The sequence below is a fragment of the Scophthalmus maximus genome, chromosome 16, assembly GCF_022379125.1.
Source record: "Scophthalmus maximus strain ysfricsl-2021 chromosome 16, ASM2237912v1, whole genome shotgun sequence".
In the NCBI taxonomy this organism is placed as follows: domain Eukaryota; kingdom Metazoa; phylum Chordata; class Actinopteri; order Pleuronectiformes; family Scophthalmidae; genus Scophthalmus; species Scophthalmus maximus.
In genome coordinates, this window is record NC_061530.1 from 16,744,534 (window position 1) to 16,772,093 (window position 27,560).

The 27,560-nt window shown below is 44.0% G+C and overlaps 3 protein-coding genes across 7 annotated transcripts; 1 reads left to right on the top strand and 2 right to left on the bottom strand.

Moving 5' to 3' along the window:
• Nucleotides 1-8,366, bottom strand: timp2a (TIMP metallopeptidase inhibitor 2a). The gene is made up of 5 exons (XM_035611658.2): nt 8,231-8,366; nt 2,857-2,957; nt 2,642-2,750; nt 965-1,089; nt 1-290 (listed from the first exon to the last, which is right to left on the bottom strand). The coding sequence occupies exons 1-5, from the start codon at nt 8,358-8,360 to the stop codon at nt 93-95; spliced, it is 663 nt and encodes a 220-aa protein (XP_035467551.1). The 5' UTR covers nt 8,361-8,366; the 3' UTR covers nt 1-92.
• sfxn2 (sideroflexin 2) lies at nt 8,348-23,467 on the bottom strand. 5 transcript variants are annotated; one of them, XR_007029808.1, is made up of 13 exons: nt 22,748-23,466; nt 20,770-21,053; nt 20,157-20,327; nt 19,964-20,062; nt 19,432-19,507; nt 18,835-18,920; nt 18,530-18,590; nt 18,352-18,418; nt 18,217-18,266; nt 18,084-18,133; nt 17,953-18,000; nt 16,433-17,072; nt 8,348-16,130 (listed from the first exon to the last, which is right to left on the bottom strand). XR_007029808.1 is itself a non-coding variant. In XM_047327381.1 (13 exons), the coding sequence occupies exons 2-12, from the start codon at nt 20,922-20,924 to the stop codon at nt 16,973-16,975; spliced, it is 963 nt and encodes a 320-aa protein (XP_047183337.1). In that variant the 5' UTR covers nt 20,925-21,053; nt 22,748-23,467; the 3' UTR covers nt 16,322-16,621; nt 16,940-16,972. The 5 variants fall into 5 exon arrangements, 4 of the variants coding, with proteins under 4 accessions (XP_047183337.1, XP_047183336.1, XP_047183335.1 ...); XM_047327381.1 differs by lacking the exon at nt 8,348-16,130 and having other exon boundaries at nt 16,322-16,621; nt 16,940-17,072; nt 22,748-23,467; XM_047327380.1 differs by lacking the exon at nt 8,348-16,130 and having other exon boundaries at nt 16,322-16,621; nt 16,936-17,072; nt 22,748-23,467.
• arl3b (ADP ribosylation factor like GTPase 3b) lies at nt 22,341-27,550 on the top strand. The gene is made up of 7 exons (XM_035611659.2): nt 22,341-22,470; nt 23,541-23,668; nt 24,117-24,260; nt 24,693-24,809; nt 24,898-24,948; nt 25,363-25,548; nt 25,645-27,550. The coding sequence occupies exons 2-7, from the start codon at nt 23,666-23,668 to the stop codon at nt 25,690-25,692; spliced, it is 549 nt and encodes a 182-aa protein (XP_035467552.1). The 5' UTR covers nt 22,341-22,470; nt 23,541-23,665; the 3' UTR covers nt 25,693-27,550.
• The last annotated feature ends 10 nt before the right edge of the window (nt 27,551-27,560 follow it).

The window sequence follows — 27,560 nt, forward strand, 5'->3', positions numbered from 1 at the left end:
TGATGTGGTTATATTTTATTTCAATGGAAGCGGTTTTTACATTTGTTTTCGTCAGGCTGTGCAGTGGGCAGTCGGGGCGCTGCCGAGGGACTTTAAGGGTCCTCGGCGTCCAGGAACTCCTTCTTGGGCAGTGCGACGCCGCGGTACCAGGAGCAGGAGCCGTCCGCCCTCTTCACGCAGGCGTAGTGGTTGGCCTGGCGACCGTGCACCTGCTTCTCGATCATCAGGTCCGTCCACAGACATTCCTCCGGGGCCGAGATCTCGCAGGGCAGAGAGGGGCAGCGCACGATCTGCGGAAAAAACACACAAATCAGCCCCCGAGCCGAAACCGGACCGAGACCACCTCGGCCCATTGGTGCGGACCGTGGTCCGAGGAACCGTTCCCACCTGCAATGTTGGTTCGGACCAAACAAGGTAGAAGTGAAAGCGCCCTGAGTGAAATCTTAAGGATTATGATTTTAATAAATAACATGTTTCAACAGAAGAGGCCAAAGTTTTCAAATCTGTCTTTCTGTCTGTCTGCATAAAATACAATCATCAAATGACAGGAAAGTGATTTTGGGAAAACCGTTATCATTTTGAAAAAATGCTCCAGATTTAGATGAGAAGATTGAGTTCACACTCACACGTGTATAAGCAGGAATTAATTAACACGTTAAATCTCAGGTTTGTGACATATACACAAAAACAACAACTTGTTTTAAGCGTATTAGACGAGTCAGAATCTTCCTGAAGTCTGGCTCAAGAAATAGTCAAGAGGATGGAAAGAAAAACAGGATGGTTGTTTGTTGTCGTAGCTGTTGTTGAGGCTTGTGTCTCGCCTGGTTTTGTCTGTTATGTCTGGTTTTGAACTCCGGGGGGGGAGATAACTGAAGTCTTTTTTTTTCCTCCTTTCGTCCTTCTTTGTGCTGTGTAGCGCCGGAGGACAAACCGTACACACAGGCGGCTCTCGGCCGCCTCTTACCTTGCACTCGCAGCCCATCTGGTAGCGCTGGCTCAGGCTCTTCTTCTGGGTGGCGCTCAAGGAGTCCCAGGGCATGATGTAGTCACACAGGGTCACGTGCATGCTCCCGTCGGCCTCAGCCTTGCCTGTGGGGGAACAAGAGCGTTAACAATGACGGACGCGCGACAGAAATAATTTCAGACATAACATACTACTTGGAGGCGGACACCCGGCTCCTGACGCATCACCAACTATGAGCCGCTGATTTCAAAGATTTCAAAATCTGTTGCTCGTCCTCAGGCCGGTGCGTGCAGGCGTCGACACGGACCACCCGTCATGGAGAGCGGGAGCTCTGTGTTTCACGCGCGAGTCGCACCAGACAAAACAGGACAAATAGTTCAAGTGGCGTTCACAGATCTGCTGAGGCCGTGTCCTCTCCAACCCGCCGCTATCTGCCTGCAGAGATCTTCGCAAGTCTGTCGGGCCCGACTCACAATTCACGGTGACCCTCCTCCGACTTTTAACCCCTTAAACTGAAGAAGGGATGGGTCATTTTAAAAAAAAAAATAGATGCCCCGGTCGGCAGGAACTTTCTTTCCCACTGCTCAAGGCCAAGAAAAAGAGTTGTACGGAGAGGAACTGCTGAAGCCAGCATTTCCTGCCCTTTTTTTCTGTGTAATTAGGGGCGAGTGTTCCGCGGCCGCATTTCTGACTGCGACGAGGAAACCAGAGCGTGCATGACATCATGATCCCCCGTGTCTCCTCCACTCCCGGCACTTTGTGTCCGTACGTACGCTGCTGCCGACCTGCTGCCTTCAATCACAATAAAGGGCAGATTTTAGCATGCACACACTGAAGGAATAGCTTGATACTTTTAAGACAGTTAATTAATTTGAGCAATGAAATTTCATTTCTTGACAATAAAGCTGTCGAGCCGAAGGGAGCTGCAGAGGCAGGTCCCACTCACAAGTCGTCATGTGATCCATGGTTGATATAAGATTAAAGCTGCTACAAGGTTTTCTAGTCAAGAAAAATAATGACAACTAGTCACACTAGAGTGGAATTTAAGGCTATGCACAAATGAAAATGCAACCGGTGAAAGTAAATGTAAATGCAAGGTCATAGCGAGTCAACAAGACACAAAAATTCCAGTCAGCTGGAACAAAATGCTCCCTTCAGGTTTGTTATTTTGCAGAGTGAAATGTTTGATTTTCATTTCACGCTCATCTCACCTTGAGCTGGGGAGGACGAGCTCAACAGTGCGAACATTTACATCTCCCAGGAGCCCCAGAGACGACAGACGAGGTCACTCCCAGTCTCCACGGTTTAGTCAGCAGCGTGTCATTACCCATAATAACATAAACAGTTCCTCCTCTGACACACAAAACGTCCCGCTGGTCTTCGTCCAAACTCCTGTTTGTCTGTCTGGCTGTTTTACAACTGCAGGTCTATTCTTTCACGTTTTGTCTGTATGTTGAACGTTGTGAAAAGGAAATCATACGTTGTTTGTTTTTTTACTTGTGCAAAACAGCAGCAGTGTGTCTAAAAGAAATACAATACAGGCTTTTCTGCAAATTAATTTACCATGAAAACATAGATTTCGGTTTAAAATCGCTTACTCTCAAACACATCCATTAAGGCTGACAACTTTTATGACAGACAAGACTAAGGAAAACCTAAATGGAAGAGAATACAGACCTGAGATCAGGTACTCCTTCTTGCCGGTGGCATCCAAGTTCACGCCACAGACAGCAGACACCTGAGCGGTGAAGACAGCTTCGATGTCCTGGTTAGGACCCTTGAACATCTGGAACCAAAACCACGGAGGATGGTGCGGATCAAAAAGGTCAGGAGGAAGGAGTCAAACGTCTGAGCATTAAACGCCTTGACACTCCGCTGGTGACTGTTCTTACCTTGATCTGTTTGATCTCATACTGGATTCTCTTGATGGGGTTGCCATAAATGTCATTCCCTGAATCCACCTCTCGCTCTCCCACCACCTTCGCTCGGATCACTGTTGGGAGAGAAACAGAGGACACGCATGTGTAGATACCCAACCGTCAGCCGCGCCTCATCAGACTCTCATCCGCCACCTCACTTACAATGTGAGCGTCAGTATTCAAAAAAAGGTCCAGTCAATGAAAACCATACTGAGCGGCTTCCATCGGTCTTTGGTTCTGCGAAACAAACAAACTCCTGGCTCCAAACAAGAGCAGGGAACCGTCACAGGACCAGAATATGAATAAGAACCTGGAAGCTGATGTATGCAAGAGAAAGACTTGTTTCTCACCGTGTGTGTGTGTAGTGCGTTTTAACAGTCTGACGGACTGCATCAAGCTTCAGCTATGCTTATGGCATTCATTCAGAATGGAAAATATGAGCAATAGAGAGAGAGAGAGAGAAAAAAACAAAACATAAAATAAGCAGGAACAGAGGACATGAACACACACACTCACACTGGTTTCAGTTTATGGTTTTGGAGCAGACACAAATATGGAGGTTCGTGGCTCCTCGAGTTAATAACGTCCCTCGTTTTTCCGCTCCTTCCCCTCGTTACTTCAGTTTCATTCTCACAAACCAAAACAACAAAGATAATTAATTTTAATATCGACATAAAACCGATTTTTAGGGGCTGGAAGCAGTGGATGCTTGGCATTTTGCGTTTGATAAATGACTTAAAATGATTTATAAAACAAACCAAAATTGTTATTGATTTTCTGACCAAGGAAGCGTGTCGGACTGCAACTAACGATTATTCCCATTATTGATGAGTCTGTCACGATATCAAACTTTTACCAAACTAGTATGAAAAAACTGGCAAAACACATAGTCCAGGTTCAGAAAAAGTCAAATACTGATCGCATAGCACCACTATTAATACTCCTCTTGCTCATCCCGAGCACACGCCGCGTTGGGTGCTACAACAACGGTCCTCATCCTTAACCATTAGACCCTCCTTGCCCCACAATTGCAAAGGCCTCCATTCGGAAAATCTAGCACTACACACCCATGGATGTAAATCACATTTGGAGATTCAAATGTGAACATTCAAATGTAAAATGTGCAGAGCAGCTTCCCCACTCTTCAACACTGAAAACACCTGTAGCAGAACAGTTTCACACTGCAGTAGTGTTTCTATTCATTGTAAGCTGGAAATCACAAAATGCACATTTTTCCCTCACGCCGGCACTCTCCTGGAAAAGTGTGCGATTTGGATAAGATGCAGATTATTGGTCTCATAATTCAAGAGGTGGATACAAAAACACGTCCAAAGAAAAATGCTTCTATTACATCGATTCTGCTGGTGGTGACATTTGTATAGAAACGCATCGGTTTAATTGACAAAAGTTCCAAATAAGCTTGACGTTTAAGAGCAAAAAGGAGGCAAAACATTAACACATCCAGGGTTTTCTTAAGCACCTCAGTGGAGGTGAGATGCAAATGGAGCCACAATCATAACTGATAAACGCCTTTAGATGATAATGTATCAGTGCTTCAGGGCGACTGATCCCAGCTCCTCACAAGCAAACCTCTGCATTTAGGGTTCGACTCGCTTACGCAAATACGCGGCAGCCGCCAGAGTACACACACAAACACACACATGCAGCAGTATACCTGGCTGGCTGCTCTCTCCCGCATTCCTCGCAGTTTTTCCACTCACACTTCCTGACCTCATTCGCAGCCACAAGCTAATGAGCGAAGAATCAGCAGCAGCGCACCCCGCTGGGGGGGGGGGGGGGGAATTACACCGTTACTCACAATGGATTGCTATTATGGGAGCTTATCTGTCTGGCTCGGTGTTGCAGACCTGTTTAACTTCTCCGTTTCGCCCCCTGCAATAGAGCCAGAGCGGAGGATTCTGTGCAGTCTATAACAACAGCCTGTTGCGGAGGCAGCAGACGACCGGGCGTGATGCTAAAATGGGCACGACTACCAGGGGCCTCGCCGCAGATCGATCCTACAAGTCGTTTGATCAGAAGCAGTCAATCAGCAACCCGGGACGCCCCCCCCCCACCTCTTTAAACCACCAAGTGACCCACATTTCGCCTGCATCCCCAACGCTCCCCACCAGGATGACGCTTGATGACTTATACATGCAGTACATATCAGTAGCACTGCGCAATGTTTTCCATGCACACCCCATATGAACACACACACACACACACACACACACACACACACACACACACACACACACACACACACACACACACACACACACACACACACACACACACACACACACACACACACACACACACACACACACACACACACACACACACACACACACACACACACACACACACACCGTTCAGTCCACCGCATGACTACCCGCTTCTTTTTCTCACACTCCAGCGACCGCCAGATCATCCCTGACTCTCCCTCAGCTCCAGACGTCCGTTGGCCTTCTGCTTGACCCGTCATCTAAACAGAGACGAGTCGCCCCTCAAGCTACAAGTCAGCCTGCGGCCCGGTCAGTCACGAGAGCTACGTTTTGTTGCACGATATATTGTCCCAGAAATTATTGCGATAACCGTCATTTTAGGACCTTATTGCAATGTCTTCTGCGATTTGTGTTGCTGCTGAGAGAAATGTTGTCAAAAGTTTAGACCTGAGTTTGGGCCTAAGACAAAACGAAGCAATTTGAAGACATGGCGCCTTTAAAAAAAATATAGAGAAATCGTTTATTTTCTGACATTTTATAGACCGACCCAGTAATTGATTAATCACACGATGAGAAGTTGACATTCGTTCTTATGTCTTACGTCAACAATCGAAGACGACATTCACAGGATAATATCAACCTTTTCTCAAAACGCATTGATTTTCGGGCTTTGTAGATATGGAGTATATAGTCTTTTTGTCCACAACAACATTTTCATAGTTGCCTAGGCCGGTTGCTATGGGGCTTTAAGGCTCTGACTATAGGCTCCGTGTGTCTGCTTTCAGATCATTCTTTGCTTGTGAATAGCATATAGTTAGCATGTACTGTTTATGACCATTCCATGGAAGTCACAGATTCCAGTACAGCAACGGAAGGCATCGTGGGGCCTGGGAACAAGGTGGATAGCACGTTTATTTACACACTGGCTGATCTCAAGTTATCAAGCTCCCTATTCATTTTCCCTGGATAAACTGGAGGTTTTGGTTTTGTGCGTCTTGTGATGGATGCATGAAGAAAAACGTTGTCTATATTACCAGAAATGTCGGGTCAGTGAGTGTTGATGCATGTCCACTCCGGTCTCCCTGGCTGGTGACGCTGGTCTTCCACACTGCCCAGTCTCAGGACAGTCTGTCTGGGCAGGGCTGTGGGGAAGTTCCCTTTTGTGGGCAACAGATTTTTATGAAAAGAGGATGTTTGCCTCTCTATGTGTATGCGTGTGCGTGTGTGTGTGTGTGTGTGTCACTATATTTATACGGCCCGTGGTCGGACCTAGAGCATCATTTAGCATTGGAAAAGCAGAAGGTGACACACGCATGTTGCTGGTTTCTGCAAGTACAGTATGTGTGTGAACAAGCAGAGATCCCATTTCACCACAGCAAACACTTTAACACACACACACACACTTGCCTACATTCTTGGCGACTCGACAGCCAACTCGGCAAACCACCAAAGCCACAGTTTCAATCTCAGATGGGCCCTGAAATTATCACCAGACAATGGCATCTGCCATTATTGCTGCTGTATATAGGTCTACCAACCCAGACACCCCCCCCCCCCCCCACTGCTAGAAACTTGACTCACGCACTCTTAAAAAGCAACATGAGCACACACGAAGCAAAAATACACCTCTGCTGTGGTGTGGCCGAGGTTGAGTCACACCTGGAAATAGAGCTGTCATTGTGCAATATGAAATTGCTTTGATATACTTCTCATCAGCAAACACACACACACACACACACACACACACACACACACACACACACACACACACACACACACACACACACACACACACACACACACACACACACACACACACACACACACACACACACACACACACACAGTCATTCTAAGGAGGAAGAAAAGATGCAGCCAGAGTAGTGCGGTCTTGAAACTTTCTCAATTCTCAAGGATACCATGCATATTTTAAACTTCAACCGTGACTTTTATTGTTTTTTCCCCTGAAACTTGCCCTGAACTGACAGCCAGATGTCAGTGTGTGTCTGTGTCTGTGTGTGTGTGTGTGTGTGAGAGAGAGAGAGTCCACTGGCAGCAGGCTGTGCATGTTGACTATGTGGGTTGTAAAAGTGTGTGAGAGTGTGTCCCTGTATCACACCGGAGCAAAGTTGGGAAAATCCCGGCTGCATTCCTGCAATTCCTCCCTGCGCCACCCTTCGCAGGAAGAAACAAGCAGGCAGGAATGGAAATTTAGAAAATAAAAAAAAGGCGGAGGACATAGTCTGTGGATCGAGATTCAACCCCCCTGCCCCCCTGAAATTTCTCTTCCCCCTCTCTCCATCCCTTGTCCTCCTCTCTGCTCTTTCCCTCCTTGTCTCTTTCCCTCTCTCTTGTGCCACGTTGCCCTGCAAAAGCCCGGAGACGCTGCTACTTCATCTTGGAGCTGCCGAGGGTGAAACCTTGTAAACACACACACGCGCACACACGCGCGCGCGCGCGCACACACACACACACACACACACACACGAGAAATTATGTACACTGATGGTAGCTGAATCCTTCCTGGATATTAAGTCGCCTTACACAAACAAAGTGCACTCACACACTATTTGTGGATTTCCGAGGCCTCAGCTGACACATAGCAGTGAAATCAGATGAGATAATAACCATGAAGTTCATTCAGGTTGTCATTGTTAACTCATCAGTGAAAACCATGGGTGCAAATGTCAACTCCTTGTACACATCAAGTATTTGTATGTGTGTGTGTGCATGCAAATATCCTTTTGCCAACGTTTCCCAAAAGGCTGCTTAGGGAATTATAGGAGGCCTATTGTTGTCAACATGACATGACAGAAAGAAGAAGAAAAAAATGTGTCTGCAAGTGTGCAGCCTGCACGCGATGTGAACTGCGTGGGGGCCATGGCCTTGTGGAGCAGCACCCTCCACCTTCAGGCTTCACCGGCGGGTTCCAGGCGCCTCTGTGCGCCCGTGCAACACGCACCGGAGGCGGGATAGGGCGGCTGCAAACCACCGCTTGTGGCTCCCGTCGTCCGTGCCCCGGAGGTCTGGTGCAACAACACGGGGCTAGGCAAACAACAACAACAACAACAACAACAACAACAACACACGCAGCAGTCAGTCCCCGGTGCTGTACTCACCTACATCGGCGTTGCAGAACGCCTGTTGCGGGTGCACCGGGGCGCAGCTGCACGCATCGGCGAGCTCCTCCGGCCGCCAGAGGACCAGCAGCGCGAGCGTGCAAAGGATGCCGTTAACGGAAAACGGCATTTTGGTTGAAACACTGATGTGGTGCGAGGGTTTTTTTTTTCTCTTCCTCTTTTCCGTCCAGCCCCTTCGTGCGCAGATACGTTGCAGTCAAGATCCAGCGGCAGGCAACTGCTTCCCCCACCTTTTTTTTTTTTTTTTTTCTTTACCGACAGAGACCTGACGACGTCAACAACAACAACAACAACAACAACAACAACAACACCACCACCACCGGACCGTGCGCTCGGTCCGCTCCGGTGCGCAGGGGTGAGGTTACACGGCGATGTACGGAGGGCCCCGGAAACGTCCCGGACAGAGTCAGCTGCTGCGTCTGTCTGTTCAGAATGTGTTTCCTCGTTGGGGTCGAGCTGGATTTTATAAAAGCTGCCAGCGGCGACTCCTCCCACCGGCGGTGACGGCCTGAACCGGCAGAGGGCGCTGCGTCCTCCTTCCGCTGTCGGGCTGGAACAACCGGAGATCTGAGGGCCACGGGGCCACGAGGATGAATCATCTTATAATAATAATAATAATAATAATAATAATAATAATACGTTTATTTATACGGCAACTTTCAGAAGTAGCTTCACAAAGTGTCTTCACAAAAACATACAAATCACAGATAATTAAAATCAGCATTCCAACAATAATACAGTTACCAGCCAGGTAATCATTTTCAGGTCAAATATCTGTATAAAAAATATATAAAATGACGACATCACATAAGAGCAAGTCTATGGAAATCGGTTTTGAAAAGTGACTTAAAAAAATATTAAGAAATCATTTATTTTCGGACATTTTATTAGTAATTGACTAATCATACGATGAGAAGTTGACATTCATTCTTATGTCTTATGTCAACAAACACGCATGTAGACACAATGGCTGTTATCGAGGTAAAGAAAAATGATTGAGTTCATCATCATGTATCATACGATAAGTCGATAACGTAATTATGGTGACAGGCCTACCTCTGGTAGACTGCTTTTGTTTTTATTTGTGGAGGCTCTTTGTTTTCTGTAGTATTAATAATAATGATGATAATAATCAGAATACATTTATTTATATAGCACAAATCACAGTTACACAGGCTTCACAATAAGAAAGATAACAAATCAATGAAACAAACAGTTAAAGCTACAGTGTGTAATATTTAGAATAACTTATTCACAGAAATTGAAAATATTGTTGCTATAACTTTGGTCATATATGTATAATCACCTGCGACAAAGAACTGTTGTTCTTCGTCAATTTTGAATGAGTTAAATATAGTTACATGAAGTGGACCGACCTCCGTGTGAGTCGCCATGTTTGCTACGTCGTGTTGTATATGCTTGTTGCACAAAACGGTCCAGAATATGTCGCATTCACATTGAATTTTCAGCGCTGGAATTAGCGGTGCGCCACCATATAGTGTCCCTGTCGGGTGCTCGGTCAGTTGCAGTTTGCAAGAAGAGAACCAAAAATTGCACACTGGGGCTTTAAATAATTAGAATAATAGAGAAATTTAAAAGTCTGCTTTGACTCTGACAGCCTAATTTCCTTGGGTAAGACGTTTCTGACCTTCAGGGCCCCGACCGGATTGGTCCCCTTTAGTTTCCAGTCTGGTCTCTGGATCTCAAGGCAAACATACCAACTGACCTGCTGGGTGTTAGGCAAAGGTTGTAAAGGAAAGGGGAAGTTGTTTGGCCCGTTAGTCGATTTGTGATCAAATAACAGGTTTTAAACCTGTTTTCAGTTTTGAAAGTGGGCCGCTCTTTACATTTTACATTTGAATCTCAGTCTGTGATTTCAATAGTAAACACTGAAAAAAGAGTAGAAAAAGAAATGGAAACCTTAAGATCAAAGCCAACTTCAAAGGGATTCCATCCATCACCGTGACATCATCAGCTCTCATGTGTATATAGGACTCCAGCTCTCCAGTAAAATCATTTCAACCCTTCAACCTAGGGACAAACATTGTGAGGAAGAAAAATCGTTGGATCCAATAAGACAACATCTGCTCAGGGACTACCAACTTATATAGGTTACTTAAATCCTGAAATTACCAGGAATTTCTACATTGTGCACAAAAGAATGGATCAACTGGAAAGAGGACAATGGTTCAGATGAGCCACATGAGGGACTTTCGATGAACTGTCTTCATAAAACTCAATTATATGCAACTGATCAAATTCAGCGTGAACTTGACAGTGAAAGCAAGTGTCATGCAGACAGTGTGTCACAGAACCAGCTCTTGCTGCAAAACCTGAGGGCTGAGCAGGATACTGCCTGTCAAAAGATGACAGAGGAGATTCAGGTGGGGAAAGGGAGAAAACAGATTCTCCAAAAAGAACTGGATCAGGTCTGAAGCTAACATGCTCACAGTGAGGAAGTTGACCTACAGCATCTTTTTGAGAAGCTGCAAATCCTCACAAAAATGCTTCCCCTGATCCCAAACCCATGCAGAATGTGGTGTCTGAGGAGGTTCCCACAAAGCAAAAGGCCTCAACCTGGGAAAGAGTCCAACACTTTCTGGGATGGAGGAAACCACAGAGATGGGAGAAGCCAAAGGACCCTGCACCCAGCAGCACCTCATACCAAGAGGACAGCAAAAGGTACGAAGCTGAAAGGCTCACGATGAGGCAGTGGACTGACAACATGCCCACGATGACGTGCCAACTCGGCAGGCTTTTGACCTCCCTGGCCAATGCAATGGAATGACCTCTTTCAGACACTATTGTCCACACCTGTAAATGGTGCTAAGTTATGGTTAATGTCCCATTTGTGCTGGATAGAGGTTCTCCAGTAACTTTTCTTAGCCTTTCTCTTGTTTGAAAAAGCTATAACGATATTCAAATGAGAGACACAACTTAAAATATCCTGGCTTAAAATGATAGGGCTCACAGTCCCATACCAAGGGTATGTAGTGCTAGATTTTCAAGCTGGAGATGTTGAGATTATGGGAAAAGGAGTGTTGGGATCAATGTCATATCAGAAACCTTGAAGTATGTTCCTAGTGTTGACAACCCTGAGCGTGAGCTTGACAAGCTGCAGTCCTTTACGAATGCCCTCCCCGATCCCAAACCCATGGAGACTGAGGAACCTGAGGCGATCCTCACAAAGCAAAATGATTCATCCTGGAGGAGGATAACTGGTGATGTCCCTGATGAGCCCTCTTTTTAGGCTAATGTCCACACCTGGAAATGGTGGTTAATTGGGTTAAAATCCCCTTCATACTGGATACAGGTGCTAAAGTAACTCTTCTTAGCCACTCTCTTTTCCATGAAAGCTTTACGGATATTCAAATGAGATTCAGAACCGAAATAAAAGATTAAAAAATTAAAACAGCTGATGGGCTTTATCACAATTACAGGTTTGAACCAGTTTTCAGTATTGAGAGTGAGGCAGGTCCTCACATTTTACATTTGAATGTTTACATTTGAAATGTCATATTATGATTTAGATAGTAAACACGCAGAAAAAAACAGTAGAAGAAGAAATGGAATCTTAAAGATCAAAGACAACTTCAAAGGGATAACATCCATCATCGGCTCTCATGTATATCTACGACTCCAGCCCTCCAGTAAAATCATTTTAAACCTTTCAACCAAGTGACAAAATAAGTGAGGAAGAAAACACTTTGGACAACGTCAGCTCACCGACTACCAACTTACCACATCTAGGTTACTTAAATCCTTATACTACCACCACATTCTCCACCATGCCCAAAAGAAGGAAAAACAGTAAAGAGGACAAAGGTTCAGATGAACCGCATAAGGGACTTTTGATGAGCTGTGTTCATAAAAGTCAATTATATGCAACTGATGAAATTCAGCGCGGACTTGACAGTGAAAGCAAATCTCATACAGACAGTGTGTCGCAAGACCAGCTGTTGTTGAAAAACCTGAAGGCTAAAGAGGACGCCCTCAGTCAAATGATGGCAGAGGAGTTTCAGGTGGGGAGGGAGAAAACAAAGATTCTCCAAGAAGAACTGGATAAAGTCAGGACTTCATATGAAGAGGACATCCAAAGATATGAAGCTGACATGCTCACAGTGAGGCAGTTGGCTGTCGACCTACAGCATAATTTTGAGAAGCTGCAGAACCTCACAAATGTTTCCCCAGATCCCAAACCTATGCACAATGAGCTGTCGGGGCATAGCCCCACAGGGCAAAAGGCTTCAACACGGGAAAGAGTCCAACACATTCAGGAGCTGAATAAATCACAAAGATGGGAGAAGCCAAAGGACCCTGCACCCATCGCCACCTCATACGAAGAGGACATCCAAAGGTATGAAGCTGACATGCTCAGAGTGAGGCAGTTGGCTGTTGACCTACAGCATCATTTTGAGAAGCTGCAGATCCTCACAAATGCTTCCCCTGATCCCAAACCTATTCAGGATGAGGTGTCTGAGGAAATTCCTATGAAGCAAAGGGAAAGAGACCAACACTTTCACGAGCTGAATAAACCACAGATATGGGAGAAGCCAAAGTACCCTGCATCCAGAAGCACCTCATACCAAGAGGACAGCCAAAGCTTTGGAGCTGATAGGCTTCCCATTAGACAGCAGGTTGACAACCTGCCCTCGATGATGTGCCAACCCTGTGGGTTTTCTACCTCCCCAGCCACTGCAGGACAACTGACCAGTAATGTGCAGGATGTCCCTGATAAGTCCTCTTTTACACGCAGCAGTCCGTGCCTGGAGATGGTGGTAAATGGGGTAAAAATCCCATTTGTGCTGGATACAGGTGCTAAAGTAACTCTTCTTAGCCATTCCCTTTTTCTAAAAAGCTTTAGCGATATTCAAATGAGAGACACAACTGAAATACCCTGGCTCAAAATTAGAGGAGGCAATGGGCTCCGTTTCCCATTCAAAGGGTATCTAGAGCTAGATTTTCAGGCTGGAGACATTGAAATTATGGGGAAAGGAGTCTTGATAGTTAAGGATGACTACTTTGGAACCCAATATGGATTGCTGGGGACGAATGTCATATCAGAAATCTGGAAGTCTGTTGCTAGTTTTGACAACTTTGAGTCTGAGCTTGACAAGCTGCAAGATGCTCTCACTGATCCCAAACCTAAAACTGGTAGGTTTTCCACGTCCCCGGCCACTGCAGGCCGACTATCCGGTGATGTAAAGGATGTCCCTGATAAGTCCTCTTTTGTAGGTCCCTATACAATGGTGGAAATGGTGGTAAATGGGGTTAAAATCCTATTCAAGTTGGATACAGGTTCTAGGGTCACTCTTCTTAGCTACTCCCTTTTCCAAAACAGCTTTAAGGATATTCAAATGAGAGACAAAACTAAAATACCCTGGCTTAAAATTAAAGCAGCCAATGGACTCGAAGTCCCATACCAAGGGTATGTAGTGCTAGATTTTCAGAATGGAGGCTTTGAAATTATAGGGAAAGCAGTGTTGATAGTTCAGGATGAGGACTGTTGTAGCACCCAACATGGTGTGCTAGGGATGAATGTCATAGCAGAAATCTTAAAGCCTGTTTCTACCCTTGAGAAGCTTTTGCGTGATCTTGACAAGCTGCAGTACCTCACGGACATTTCCCCTGATCCCAAACCCATGGAGACTGAGGTGCAGGAGGAGATCCACAAAAAGCCACAGGCTTTAACCTGGAACAGAATCCGACACTTTCAGGGTCTGAAGAAACCACAGAGATGGAGGAAACCAAATGACCCTTGGCAACAAAACAACTGAAACTCAATTTCCCCATGTATTGTTGTCTCCACTACATGTAACTAACTTTGTGTTTTCTCTCTGCAACTGTTTGGTTTTGCCACCATCTCTCTCTGTCTCTCGCTGTCCTCATTACTGACTCCAGAGGTGCCTTTAGATAATTTATGTTGTGGTGATCTCACAAAATAAAAAAAAAATCTATTAAAATTAAATTATTTTTATATGATTAATATTATTATTATCAATAATAACAATAATACCAGCATTATTATTAAAAGTAACGCTATTATTAACTGGACATCATTATCATTAACAACATCATTACATCTATACGTGTCAGTATCATTATTGCCATCATGAGAATGAGGCTGACATTGCTTAAAGACGACAGTTACACAACAGTTCCTGGTCCCTCCTCTCTCCCCCTTCTTCTCATCTCCCCCATTTCTCTTCTCACCTACAACCGAGTCTGGCTCTGCGAGAGGTTTCTTCCAGTTAAAGGGGATTTTTTTCTCTCTCCACGGTCGCCGAGAGCTCGCTCATTGTGGGAACTGTTGGGTTTCTCTGTAATATTGTAAGGGCTCAACCTAACGTGCCTTGAGATAGTGTATGTTGTGATGAGGTGGCTCAGGTTTTTGCTGAGTTCTCCAGTTTCCTTGTATATTAAAATAATAATCTTTATTTTGATTACATTTAAATTGAATTAAAGTATTACAATTCAAATATCTGCTTAAAGTTCTTTTTAGTACTTTTTTGTGGTCAGTTAAAAGGACCTATACCCATTTCTATATTTATATACACATAATTACATATAGTAATTTTCCTTTATGAAATACAATTTGTATTTTTAGTCAAGTTTTGAAGACATGCTTAAAATCTCAGCAGGCTTTCCATCAGTCCAAACAAGATCCCAACTTTCAAACTGTTAATCTGTTCAACTTTGACTCAAAGTATTCCGTCTCTACCATCACATTCATTTAGTAGTTTAACTTCTGTCTGTCTTAATGGCTTCAGACATCATCAGCCCTCATGAGCTCTCGACAGACATACATACATACAAACATTCCTGAAATTTTGGAATGATAAATTGGCAGCATGACTTGCTTTTCTACTTTCTATTCTTCTGCCATTTGCTTCTACTCAAAATGCGTTTGTCTACTGCGAATTGTTGCAATGTGAAGTTTGAGTTGCTAATTCGTGTTTTACATTAACGACGTCATGTGTGAATTTAGATGTAAATTTTCTGCAAATAAGCCCCTGTGATCATGATTCATGACCTCCAGAGGACAAACTCTAATAGCCTGACACTCTGCAAATGTCCAGGGCACATCTGGACGTGCTGCACTCGAATTTGATGTCATTGGCTACAGTGTTTATTCAATGTGCTCAGCTCCTCTGTGGGAAGTAAATTCAAATTGGTTCAAGGACAACAGGTCTAACTGCAAATGGGAGAACATTTTTTGTTGGAGTATTAATGCTGCAGCAACAATCATTAATGAAATGCAATGCTTCAGATCAAAGACAACTTCACAGGACTCTGATCCATCATCGTGACATCATCAGCTTTCATATTTAAGGACTTCACGAGGAAAAGCTCACGGCCGCACGGGGGTTCACCGGATCGGGATGGATCCCGCTTCCCGATCCCAGACTGCCCAGACACACCTCCGCACAGGGCCTTCAGAGAGCTCCGGCTCTTTCACCTGTAGCACAGGTTTGTAATTGACTATAAATAACTGAAATCGATCTGAAAAAAACCCCCACTGCTTAATATTAAAGACTATTTGAGTTCAGTAGATGCAATTAGAAGGCCTGTCACGATAACTTTCAGAAATCTTAAAACCTGTTTCTACCCTTAAGAATTTTTTGTGTGATCTTGACAAGCTACAGTCCCTCACGAATGTTCCTCCCTGATCCTGAGGTGCAGGAGGAGAAACCAAATGACCCTTAATAACAAAACAACGGAAACTCATCCGACTTTTCCTCATCTATTTATGTTACAACCACATGTCATTTTCTGTTTCTCTCTCCAGTACAATAGTTTGTTTTTCCTCTCTCCCTTTGTCTCTCTCATTGAGATCATTTATGTTGTGCAGGTTTTTTTGCGCCGGGTTCTCCAGTTCCTTCGCATATATAAAAAAGAAAGGAAATTCAAATTGAATAAAATCAGTCAAATTTAAATATCTGCTTTAAATTCGTTTCAGTACGTCTTTGTGGTGAGTTACTAGGACCTACATCCATTTATATATTTATACACAAAACTTAATATATAGTACATTCTAATAACAGCATTAAAATACAGAACACTGCAGAGTACTGTATCCCAAATATTGATGTGGATTTATTCAGAGTTTTACACTGTGACATGATCCAACTGGCAACAAAATCTCCTAGATAAAGAAAAATCATGCAAAACGACAAGTACCTTTGTTCTGGCAGAAGGGGGCAGCATTCTCTACCACACCAGACTAAACCCATGCACAGAAGTATTGCTTTAGTTCCACAGTAAAGCCAGTTCAGTATCAGTAAAAAAAAAAAAAAAAGGTCCAGCAGTGTTGTTGCTTCTGCCACTTTGTAGAAGGCACAGGCTGTAAAGAGGGTTGACATACAGATGCTACAAAAAGAAAAAAAGCAAAGAAAACCATTACAGATGAGTCGCAATGTGACAGATGAACCAACACAGAGATTTGTTGAGGCAAAGCAAAGTTCCTCATTTGGTTTCATGACAGGAGAACACTGCGCCCCCTTTTATCTGCCGTGTTCAGTGGACAGTATTAGAGATTAAAGACCCTGAAGAAAGACACCATTGATCAAAATAATCCAAAAGCGTGTTCCCACACAGTTAAGCACCGATTTGAGGACGTCAAAGCTAAATCCGCATTACGTAATTTAATAATAACGAAGTGGAAAATGAAGACGTACACATACATACAGTCTGAGGTGACAGTAATCAGTGCTCGCAGCCTCAGAGGCCTTTGTTGAAGTAGACTTGTTGTACTTTGTCTCCGTACTGAGACACGATGGAGTCTCTCAGCTCGGGCTCCAGCTTCGACACAGCCATGGAGCTGTTGGAGAAGGATGGTGACGAAAGGGGGGAAATGGAGAGGTGGGAGGAAGAGGAGAAGCTCGGTCAGCATTAGTTTGATTAAACAAACTGATGCCAGTTTGTTTGCTTATGCAGACTAAACTAAACTGTCCTAATCATAACAAATAAGAGTGATTTTCTCAAAACAAAATCCACTCAGGAAAGACATTGTGACCCGAGCGCCATTTCTTCAACCCCCCTTTAAAAACCATTTTAAGGGGTCGCAAAGCAAATTTCTGTACCCCATCGGCTTATTTTGATGTGTCATTTTCAATACAAGATTATATTCAGAGAGAAATCTTCAACGTCATTTTGTTGTTGTTTTAGACCGGTGAGGTGATGAGGTACAACCCAGACATCTTAACACTAAGTTTACAAAACTGTGAGACAGGATTTTAAAACTTTGTAAAGTTTTCGTGGGAGCAAATACTTTTATCTTTTGTTATGTGGCGATTGTGACGATAAATGTAGAAATATCCATCCACGACAAAAAGTTATCGACCAGCAATGTGAGCTCCGATAAAGTTATTCAGGTCGAGGTAATAAATAAGCCAGGGTGGGAGGTTTTTCCCAATTTCTGTGTTCGATTAATTTTAACTTGTGCCACTCAAACTCACATGAAAACCAACATGACTTAAAGGGGCAGTGGGCGATTTTAATCCAATACACTTTTTGTAAAATTCGGTGAATGTTTCCTCATGGTCCGCTAGCTGTCGGTTCTGTGTCACTCTCCCATAAAAAACACCAACAAACAATCCTTCTCCAAAACTGTCCCTTTAAATGCACCAGTAAGTTCATAAGCTTAATTTTATAAGTGACTGTGTCAGCAGGAGAAAGAACAGGAAAAAAATGTTCATTACCATCTCTGAGGGAACAGGGAGCAGGCAGCTGGCACCATGAAGATTAAACTTTAAAAAGAAAAACAAAGAATAGAACATGAGTCATTTATACTTCAAAATTCCTGTGAACCCTGTGAACCCTTTCTACTTACAACACGCCCACCATCATCACTTGGATTGGTCCGTGGAGATACGTGATTCTCTGTGAAAAGACAGAAGACGTGATAACAGACGCACACATTCATGCTGTGGACGGGACCCGGCAGTGAAGACGAAAGGTCTAACCTGCATGAACTTGTGCTTCTCCAGCCTCTGCATGACGATGGGGAGGATAACTGACAAAAGGAAAGAGAACAAATTTAAGACAGGAACGGGAGTGAATTCAGTCAAATGTTCCTGTAATAAAACTTCTTTGCGTACTCATTCCTGGTGCGGCCATGGTGATCCGAGAGACGACTACCTGCGTGATGCCTTTCACAGCTGCTTTCTACAGAGGAGACCAGAAAAGGATTTAAAGACATTTAGTTGTGAAGACAAAAAAAAAAATTGTACTATTGTAAATAAAGTGTGTTTTTTAACGTGTGTCCAGAGTTCTGACCGTAGAGTGGCCCAGCTTGTTCCCATTTTCATCTGTGACAGCGATGCCGTTCAGAATTTCCCTGAGATACGGAGAGAAAAATGAGACGTGGTGTCGCTTATATATCGCCCACGAACTACTGCAATCTCAAATGTAAAAAAAGGTTCATGCATGACTTTATGTAAATATCGTGTATTTTCATGAACATGCTGTGGGAACACCTCATTACATCATCTTAACACAGGGAATGTAACTGTGTGCTGCGTTTGGGGCTTCGTGGGATGTCTGCTCTGAAAATGGCACTTTGATTTCGCCAGTGGACTCACTGTTGCCTCATCATAGGAATATTAACACAGTTGGCAGCTGCCACCGCTGCAAAGGGAACCCAGCGAGCCACTAGAGGAGGAGCTGTCTACAGGAGAGCGGGGAGGTGAAAAAGACGGCGTTAAAGATACACAATCACTGATACACATTGTGGATAAAAAATTATAGCCCAGAAAAAACATCTCTCCCACATCCCGCCCTTTTTTTCAAAACAGACATTTTGATGTAACAGTTATCGCTGCCTCCCATTTAGTTCGTCAGTTCAAGCCTTGTTCATGACGTTGATGTTATCATCGAAACGTGGGGTTTTCCTGGTCTGACAAGTCACAACATCAGTGCTTTGGGTTCCTGAAAAGCACTTTATACATTCAATATATTTATTATTATCAGCTGTGAAGAAGGTTGATTTTTAATATTATCACAATTTTTATTTTGTTTATATCAGTAAATTTGTAGATGGAGTAAAATGACTAAATAGTCAAAGACCAGATGGAAAATGCAATTACTCTCTATCATTTGCAAGGTGATAATTAGGTATAGATAATGAACCATTAAAACATAAAACTCTCAGTAAACCAACAGTAAGTGGGTGTTTCTACCTTTGTGTAGAGGTTGAGTCCGACTGCTGTTGCCAACGCTGTGCTGGTTGCTGTGATGTAGGCGACTCCGATCTGCCTGAGAGACACAGTAGTGACACACAAGATCAGCTGTTTACATACTGTGTGTTGGTTTGTTTTTTCCATAACCTCACATTCAATACATGTAAACACATAGCATAACAATGAGCAGATGCTCCTAGACATGTCCTGAATGTTTTTTGGAGGGACTGTATGCGAGAATGAAAATATCCGCAGATAAGATGGTGCTGGCCAAAATACCAAATGCTAAGCATTTGACTAAAAGTATCCGATATCTTCACATTTCTCCCACAAAATCGGCAACACTCTTTCACAGACATCTCCTCTCTGCTCTAGTCCGTTGACATTTTTGCGTCACTAAATAGACGTCGGATGATTCGTCTGCATCTGTTGAGAGGTCCCAGACTAATATGTATTTGAGTATTAGTCTGGCTACACTGGGCTAGATTCGAGACACTTGACGAATGTTACGGGGGTTTTCACCAGAACTTACTTGGGAGTGATTGGGGACGCAGCGTTACGGTTCGTATAGTTGACCAGAGCGTTGAAGGACTGATTCACCCACTGCCAGAACACCACGGCAGGAACTGTCCTAGAAAACACACAGTTACACACTTTAAAAGCGTCCTCTGTGAATCTGTAGCATGTGGTGAAAATGCAGCTCATCCTGTCTTGCTCTTCCTTACCTGTAGAACTGCAGCATGAAGCCGGTGATGGCCATGCCTCCGGGCACCTGGAAGGACATGCGGCCAATGATGTTCATGCGGTCTCCTGTGTCCGGGTGGAAGGCGGAGTCGTACAGCTTCTTAGCATAGTGGAGCTGCTCCTCTGTGGTGCCGGGAGGCAGTGATCCCGCCCTTGAGAGTGTCGAGAAAAAACAAACGCAGAGGAAGACATTCAACCACAATAACTCATGTTCTCGCAATCGGATGCCTGCAGAGACATTCTTGCGTAGCCTTTTTTTTGAGTTTTGGCTCATTTTTCATGTTGATACTTGCAGAGAGACAAAGTTAAAATGCTGACCGCAGGATACGAGGCACATGTTACAGGGAAAGTCCACACTAAAATAGAACTTATATAAGGTGCCCCATTTAACGCTTCTCTCTAGAGCGACATTTTAGAGGACAGAAACAGAAGAAAACCCCTTTTTTGAGTGGAGGGGGAATTGTTCTTTGGGAGTTGTAATTAGATCTTCCACTAACATGAAATATTGTCATGTTCCTGAGGATCATCGTACTATAAACAGTTACATGAGACATTTTGTTGCAGTTGTTGTTGGTTTTTTGCCCGTTCTCTTACCTGCAGCTTTCTACTAAAGCTTTGGCCTCGTCCAAGCGCGAGTCAGGCAGGAGCGCCGTTCGGCAGTCGGTGATGTTGAAGAAGTGTTTCAGTCGGCCCATGAACGTGGACTGATCCCATCGCGGCGCGTCGATGTCGAAGGAGCTCAAAGCCATTGTGGAGGGTTTTTTTTTTTTTTTTTAAAAGAAAGAGTCCCGACTTAATGCGTGGAGAAAAAAAAGTTACAGGTGTGCGGCTGGCCTCTGTTCACTCTGCAGGAGCTTGGTGGGCAGCGCAGTCGAAACCTGTGGGAAAAAAAGAGGGGGATAGGAAATTTAACTGACTGAACTTTGAACTTTAAGAAATGACAACATAAAACTATGACTTTATGGATGATTTAACGGCACAAGCGGGATTTCTGAAATACTTAGGGGGTTGTGGACCTTTTTGGAAAAATATAGTTTTCACATTTCTAGGGGGCATTTTATTAACTGAACAGGCAGATTAAACAATAATGAAGAACATTGGTTAAATTATCCATGGTATTATTATGTGAAGGTCCCTGTGAAGGTTTAAGGTTTGTGAAGGTTTATATATTACATATACATTGCACCAAGTTGCAGTTTATTGACTGTAGCCGCCTCCGAAGCTGGTTGCCAACATGCGCCCTTGGGTTCAAACCCAACACATCCCTGGGCAAACATAAACTCACTTTTCTCCCCTAAAAGTTTTCATGGCCTGAATTTCCACTAGAAATCATTGACCACCTCCTGGTAAATGGTTTCACAGGTTGTCATTTGTGTTTTTTTGCAGCCGCAGCAGTTAACTGTCCATTATCCAAATAGAGGAACCAGAATCTGCTGACTGCAGCTTAAAAAAAACATCCCCACTGTACATCTTCAGCATTCCATTACTTCATAATTTGCTGTAGGAAATCTCACGGCAATGGTAACCTGCCCTGCGGCTCAGCCTGATGAAGTGGATTGTTTCTGGAGCTGCATTTTCCACCATTTTTTGTCCACACACCAAAGATATTCAATTTACTGTCATAGTAAATATAAACCAGAAAATATTCACATTTAAGAAGCTGACATCAGAGAATTTTGACCCCCCCCCATAAAAACTACTTGAAATTAGTAAGATAAGATAAGATAAAAATAAGATACACCTTTATTCGTCCCACAATGAGGACATTTGGGCATTACAGCAGCAAAGTGGACAGAGTAATCTATAAAGAAATTTACAAAAAAGTTTTAGTATGTACAAAACATAACAAAATAATAACATTAAATAAAAAAAAAGGTATTTAAATACTATATACAGAGCAGTAGCAATAGTTGCACTTGGAGACTAAATATAAATATTGCACAGTTAGTTATTACACTTTAAGTGTATCGGTGAATTATTTTAGAGTATTTTAGAGAGTTTTAGAATAATCAATTATTATCAAAACAGCTGCCATTTGATTAAGTAGTCGATTAACGGTTGCAGCTCTAATAACACCGGCTGTCAGATAAAAGTGGAGCTGAGAGTTAAAAGTAAGAATGAAACAGCTGAAGTTGTACTTGAGTTCAGTACTCGAGCTCAGCACGTTGCTAACAGCAGCTTCCTGTGAGGTTGACAAACTGGATCTGCAGGCCAGAGCTCAGCTAACATCTAGAGTTCATCTACACAACTGGATCACGTTGACAGCGGCTACAAGCTCGCGTGGGGCTAAATCAGGTGTGGATCTTAATGTGACAGATGTGACAGGTGTGTGTGTGTGTGTGTGTGTGTGTGTGTGTGTGTGTGTGTGTGAAGAAGGAGGAGGAGGGTTGAGACACCCCAGGGTCGGAGCACGCAGAGTGATGCAACATCTCTGGAGTTGTACTTGCAGAAAAGCAGCGAGAAGGAGCAAATGGGGGACATAACAAAAAAAGCCTCGAGACACACACACACACACACACTCACACTCACACACACCGGCTGCGAACTGTGCAAACACCTCGAGTCTTCTTACCTCGACGAGACGCTTCCGGACAGGTAGCCCCGAACACTGAACGTGTCCCGGCGGCGTGGCTCAGGAGGACATAGTAAAGAAATGTGCACGTGGCAGCCACTCCTCCAATCAGGGGCCGGGGCGGCTCCCTCACTACCGGTGGTCACGGGGACCCCGCAGAGGCTTTGCACTAGCTAGCTCGATGCTAACTAGCCAGCTCGATGCTAACTAGCTAGCAAAGTAGCTCTATGACACCGCGTTACCGCTTCCCACGTCCCGACAGACGTGAGAGCAGTGACTTAGTAACGTGGAGCATACTTGGCCCAACATTTTTAAACATACGTCACGCAGCTATATAGATATTAGAGTTAGTATGAGCAAAAAAACAAACAAAAAACGTTACCGCCAGGCTCATGCTGCATTAACGTAACGTCGCTCAAATGAGAAGACGAGCACGAGAAAACACCCGAGTTTGGCATTAGTCCAAGGTGGTCACGTTACACTAAAACAAAAAACAAAAACCACTAAAGTAGTATCACCTTAGGCATACAATCATAAGAATGTAAATAATGAATATGTCGTTTGGAATTCCACTCAGCCCTCGCCCTCTTCTGAGAAGCTGAACTCTGCAAACCAGAATTCAGAATTTAAAAAATGTAATTTTTTTGGCCTGACTAATAACTGAAATGATTACATTATTGATAAAGAAAAGAGCTAATGTCGGTATTTCTTCTGTGACTACAATGTTGACACCAGCCACACAGAATAATGAGTAAACACTCATGACATTTTTTCCTCTTCTGCCCCCCCCCAGTTCTTCCCATTTTGCCAGCGGTGCCGCGAACGCAGCACGAGATCGAGTAGGGTACGTAACCTGTGCGTCTGACGTCACCCCCCTTAGTAACCCTCGGCGGCGTCTCCAGGAGCGAAGGCAACAAGATGGTGAGTTTTTCATTTATCCCCAGTAAATTATCTGTAAACTGGAAGAAAGAAAAGGAGAAAAAAAACCACCGAGGCGCAAACGTGCTAATTGTTGCGCGCTCGTATTCGTCTACACTTTCATCACCGATCGCCGAGAAAAAAAAGCATTCAAAGCTGCTGAAGCTGCCTTGTTGCTTCGCTCAGTTATCAGGGGAGATTAGCTTAGCACGTTAGCTGCGTTTAGCTAAACCCTATGCACACAACAACAACAAAAAAACACAACACAAAAACAATGCACACAAAAGATGATGAGACGCGAGCTGCTGTTGCCCTCGTGTGTGAGCACCGTCATGTGGCTGCTTGCTCGTCATCAAAAAGCCATTGTGGGGGACGAAGAACATGTACTTGCACGGGCCTGTGAGTGAGGAAGACTTACCTGCAACAAATTAACATCACATGTCTCCCGCAGGGATTGCTGTCCATTCTGCGTAAGCTAAAGAGCACACCGGACCAGGAGGTGAGGATACTGCTGCTGGGCCTGGACAACGGCGGCAAGACCACCTTGCTCAAACAGCTGGCGTCCGAGGACATCAGCCACATCACCCCCACACAGGTGCGACGGCCAAGGGGCTCACCCAGAAACAGATTTAGGGGCTAAGGGTAAAGTGAGGATGCTTAAAAAAAACAAACAACTAATACTTGAATAGCATTCGAATGGATAAAAGTGTATTTGGTGCGATTACTGTTTAAAACAGTTCTCTTAGACGCTGTGTTGTGCCTAGAGTTTCGAATTTTGCAAGCAGGTTGTTCCGAGCCTCTTGGGGACCTAGCCACAGTTTGGACCTGTTGTCATGGCTGCAGAATATCTCTATCCGACCATCCAGACTGCCTTAACACTATTGCACAGTATTGTAATTGGAGCGAAATATGACACGACAAAGATGTGTGGGGCTGTGCTCTTTATGAGATATACGCAGTTTTTGAAAATCAGGAACGGCATCTGCTGCATCCCCGGTCTAATCCCCCCCTTTTGTGTCCTCTCCAGGGATTCAACATTAAGAGTGTCCAGTCTCAGGGCTTTAAACTCAATGTCTGGGACATTGGGGGCCAGAGGAAGATCAGGCCGTACTGGAGGAACTACTTTGAAAACACGGACGTGCTGGTGAGTTCATTTTAACGCGCGTTGAAGTCACAGTTTCAAACCACGAGTGCAGAGGGCTGACTGGGAACACGTCCATTTTGTTTTTCAGATCTATGTCATCGACAGCGCCGACAGAAAGAGGTTTGAGGAAACGGGTCAGGTATGTACTGGTGTGCTTTTGTGTCAGTGTGCGTTATGCGTATATGTACAGCAGGGCTTGTTTTCATTATCTATTAATCATATTTATCCCGAGCACAAGGTGACGTCTTCAAATTGCTTGTTTGAGGAAAAATACAATGATTTCAGTTCTCCCAAGAAAAGCCTTTAAAACTTTAATCTTTTACATTTAATTTACAAATATATTATTGTGAATTAAAGCCTGTCGTTTACCAATAAAACCAGACATTTAAGAATCTGGAACCAGAGAGTTGCAAGACTTTAATTTTTGTTAATTACCCTAGACCAGAGTCCAGAGTTTCAAATCTCAAGTCGTCAACAGTTTTTTAATCTCTTCTTTGTCTTTTAGAGTGTTTGTGTCTTTATGTATAACCTGACGTGTTTGTGTGTCTTACAGGAGCTGGCTGAGCTGTTGGACGAGGAGAAGTTGAGCGGCGTTCCTGTTCTGATCTTTGCGAACAAACAGGATCTGCTGACCGCCGCTCCGGCCTCTGAGATCGCAGAGGGACTCAACCTGCACACCATCCGCGATCGCATGTGGCAGATCCAGTCCTGCTCCGCCCTCACCGGTGAGGGGATTCAGGTGAGTGGACCTTTTCCTGGTTTTGTGGTTGTTGATATTGTTTTTTTATTTGCTTCGTCTCACCATGTTTCCTGTTTCTCTCACGTCCACTTTCAGGAGGGCATGAATTGGGTCTGCAAGAGCGTCAACTCCAAGAAAAAGTAGCTTTTGCTTCTAGTCTTATATTTCCTCAGGAGGAACAGCAGCATCAGCACACACACACACACACACACATACACTGACACACAATGCACCCTCCTGAGCCTTAGTACGATGGGATGTACCTGTGAATGTAAACACACTACTAATCCAACATGGACTTGGAGTTTTTTTTACCCCCTGTGTAAATCGCTGATTTACTTATGGCAACACATCTTTCTACGCTGGGCTGCACAAAGAGGAGCAATTCATCATATGACCTATCTGTGTTCTTATATCTCGTCCTCTTGCCCCCGTTCGTCTTCTCACACTTCTTCATTTTCTTTCCTTAGATTAACCACCATTTTGTTTCACTACTCAATCGGGACTTCCTTTCCATTGTTTGGCAGTCCACTCATTTATTCAGTGCACGCCACAGCTGCTTCTAAGATGCTCTCACCGGCGGTCCTTTTTGTTGAGGAATTTTCATCCATCCTTCCTGAAAGACTCTAAAGATGAGTCTTCTCAGGCACCAACGAAGGTCATCTTATCTATGGCAAGCCGAAACAATCATTGAGCAGCTGAAGTCTCACTCGAGGTGTCATAGTCGCGGGGAGATGACGACATTACTCAAAGCTAAATACGCTACAGAGACTGGGGATGGGCCGACTATCTTCAGACGCCGAACACTGTGAACCTATTGATCTGTGTTGCGAACCAGAAGTCTCCTCACTATTGAGCTCTTATAATAAATATTTCTGCTTAAGACATCCACGGTTTCCGTCTTCCTGAATCAGCATCCACTCCGTCAATTATTCCATTTCACATTTGATCCGTTTAACTACAGTAATCCTTTGATCATATGCATTTTGTAAATCCTCCCCAGCGTCCCGATGCCTTTAAGATCCAGCTGTCGAAGCTGCTCTTGGTCAGACTCTGTTACCAACTTCTGGGTGCAGACTCTGGCTTTTCCCTGTTGGAAACGTACGCTCTGAACATCCGATCTCGCAAAGACAGATCTTTGTCAACACATTTATTTTCTCACAGCGGAAATTCACCAAATTTCCACGACAGCAGCACCCCGTGCTCGGAAATCAACCCCCCCTCCGCTCCTCCACAGTCCACCTACGCCACCATCAGTGTCCCAGCCGATCCCAGCCACCAGCCACAGCCTGTCACGACCTCAAACGTTCCCATTAAACTGCTGTCTTTCATTGGAATTCCTGCTTTTTTTCTTTTAAACTCTTTTGCACGCTGTCCTGGAAACCAGCTCCCCACCCCACCCGCCCAAACTCACGTCCATCTTTTTCTCCCTCTCTTTCCTCTCACTTTTTTTTTTTTTTTCATCATTCCACGATAGCTGTAAGCGCTTTTCCTGCTATGGCTCTGTTTGAAGTGAGGTATATTTTTGTAATGGTTTTTATTTATGGTAAAGTAGAGCGTAGAGTGCTTTTTAAAACTGGTGTGGTGTGTGTGTCTGTGTGATTTCAAGGATGTTTGAGAAACTGTCCAACTCTCCCCACTAAATAATATTACTGTACATGTTAATATGTATAAATAAAAAAGATTATTAGGGAAACTACATTTTTGGATCAACTGTAAATAGCGTGGCCCTGTGTTCACATGTTACGTTGTGCACATGTTATAGAGGAATTGTTACCTTGCTCTACTTTGTAGTCCATAATGTTTGCATTTCTAATATATGCTGGCAGATTTTTAACAGAGTTATACTGTATGTAATGTATTTCCCAATGCATTTCTTTGTGCTCTTATGGTTAGTGAGGGAATTCACTCTTTTAGGCATTTTTTTTCCTTTTGATATTCTTGAATGTAATCTGTCCAGAATTGAAGGTACTGTATGTGAATAAAAAAATGTCTCAGAAAACGTGGCTTTG

Excerpts from the sequence above, each read along its gene's own strand:
- sfxn2 (XM_047327381.1), bottom strand. The coding sequence starts at position 20,924 with ATGGCTTTGAGCTCCTTCGACATCGACGCGCCGCGATGGGATCAGTCC. Across the intron at positions 18,591-18,834 it reads ATTCCTATGATGAGGCAACA|GGAAATTCTGAACGGCATCG; the intron begins GTGAGTCCACTG and ends TCCGTATCTCAG. Across the intron at positions 18,134-18,216 it reads AGAAGCACAAGTTCATGCAG|AGAATCACGTATCTCCACGG; the intron begins GTTAGACCTTTC and ends GTCTTTTCACAG.
- arl3b (XM_035611659.2), top strand. Across the intron at positions 24,261-24,692 it reads GCCACATCACCCCCACACAG|GGATTCAACATTAAGAGTGT; the intron begins GTGCGACGGCCA and ends TGTCCTCTCCAG. Across the intron at positions 24,949-25,362 it reads GGTTTGAGGAAACGGGTCAG|GAGCTGGCTGAGCTGTTGGA; the intron begins GTATGTACTGGT and ends TGTGTCTTACAG.
- timp2a (XM_035611658.2), bottom strand. The coding sequence starts at position 8,360 with ATGCCGTTTTCCGTTAACGGCATCCTTTGCACGCTCGCGCTGCTGGTC. Across the intron at positions 2,751-2,856 it reads ATGAGATCAAACAGATCAAG|ATGTTCAAGGGTCCTAACCA; the intron begins GTAAGAACAGTC and ends TTTTGGTTCCAG. Across the intron at positions 1,090-2,641 it reads GAAGGAGTACCTGATCTCAG|GCAAGGCTGAGGCCGACGGG; the intron begins GTCTGTATTCTC and ends GTTCCCCCACAG.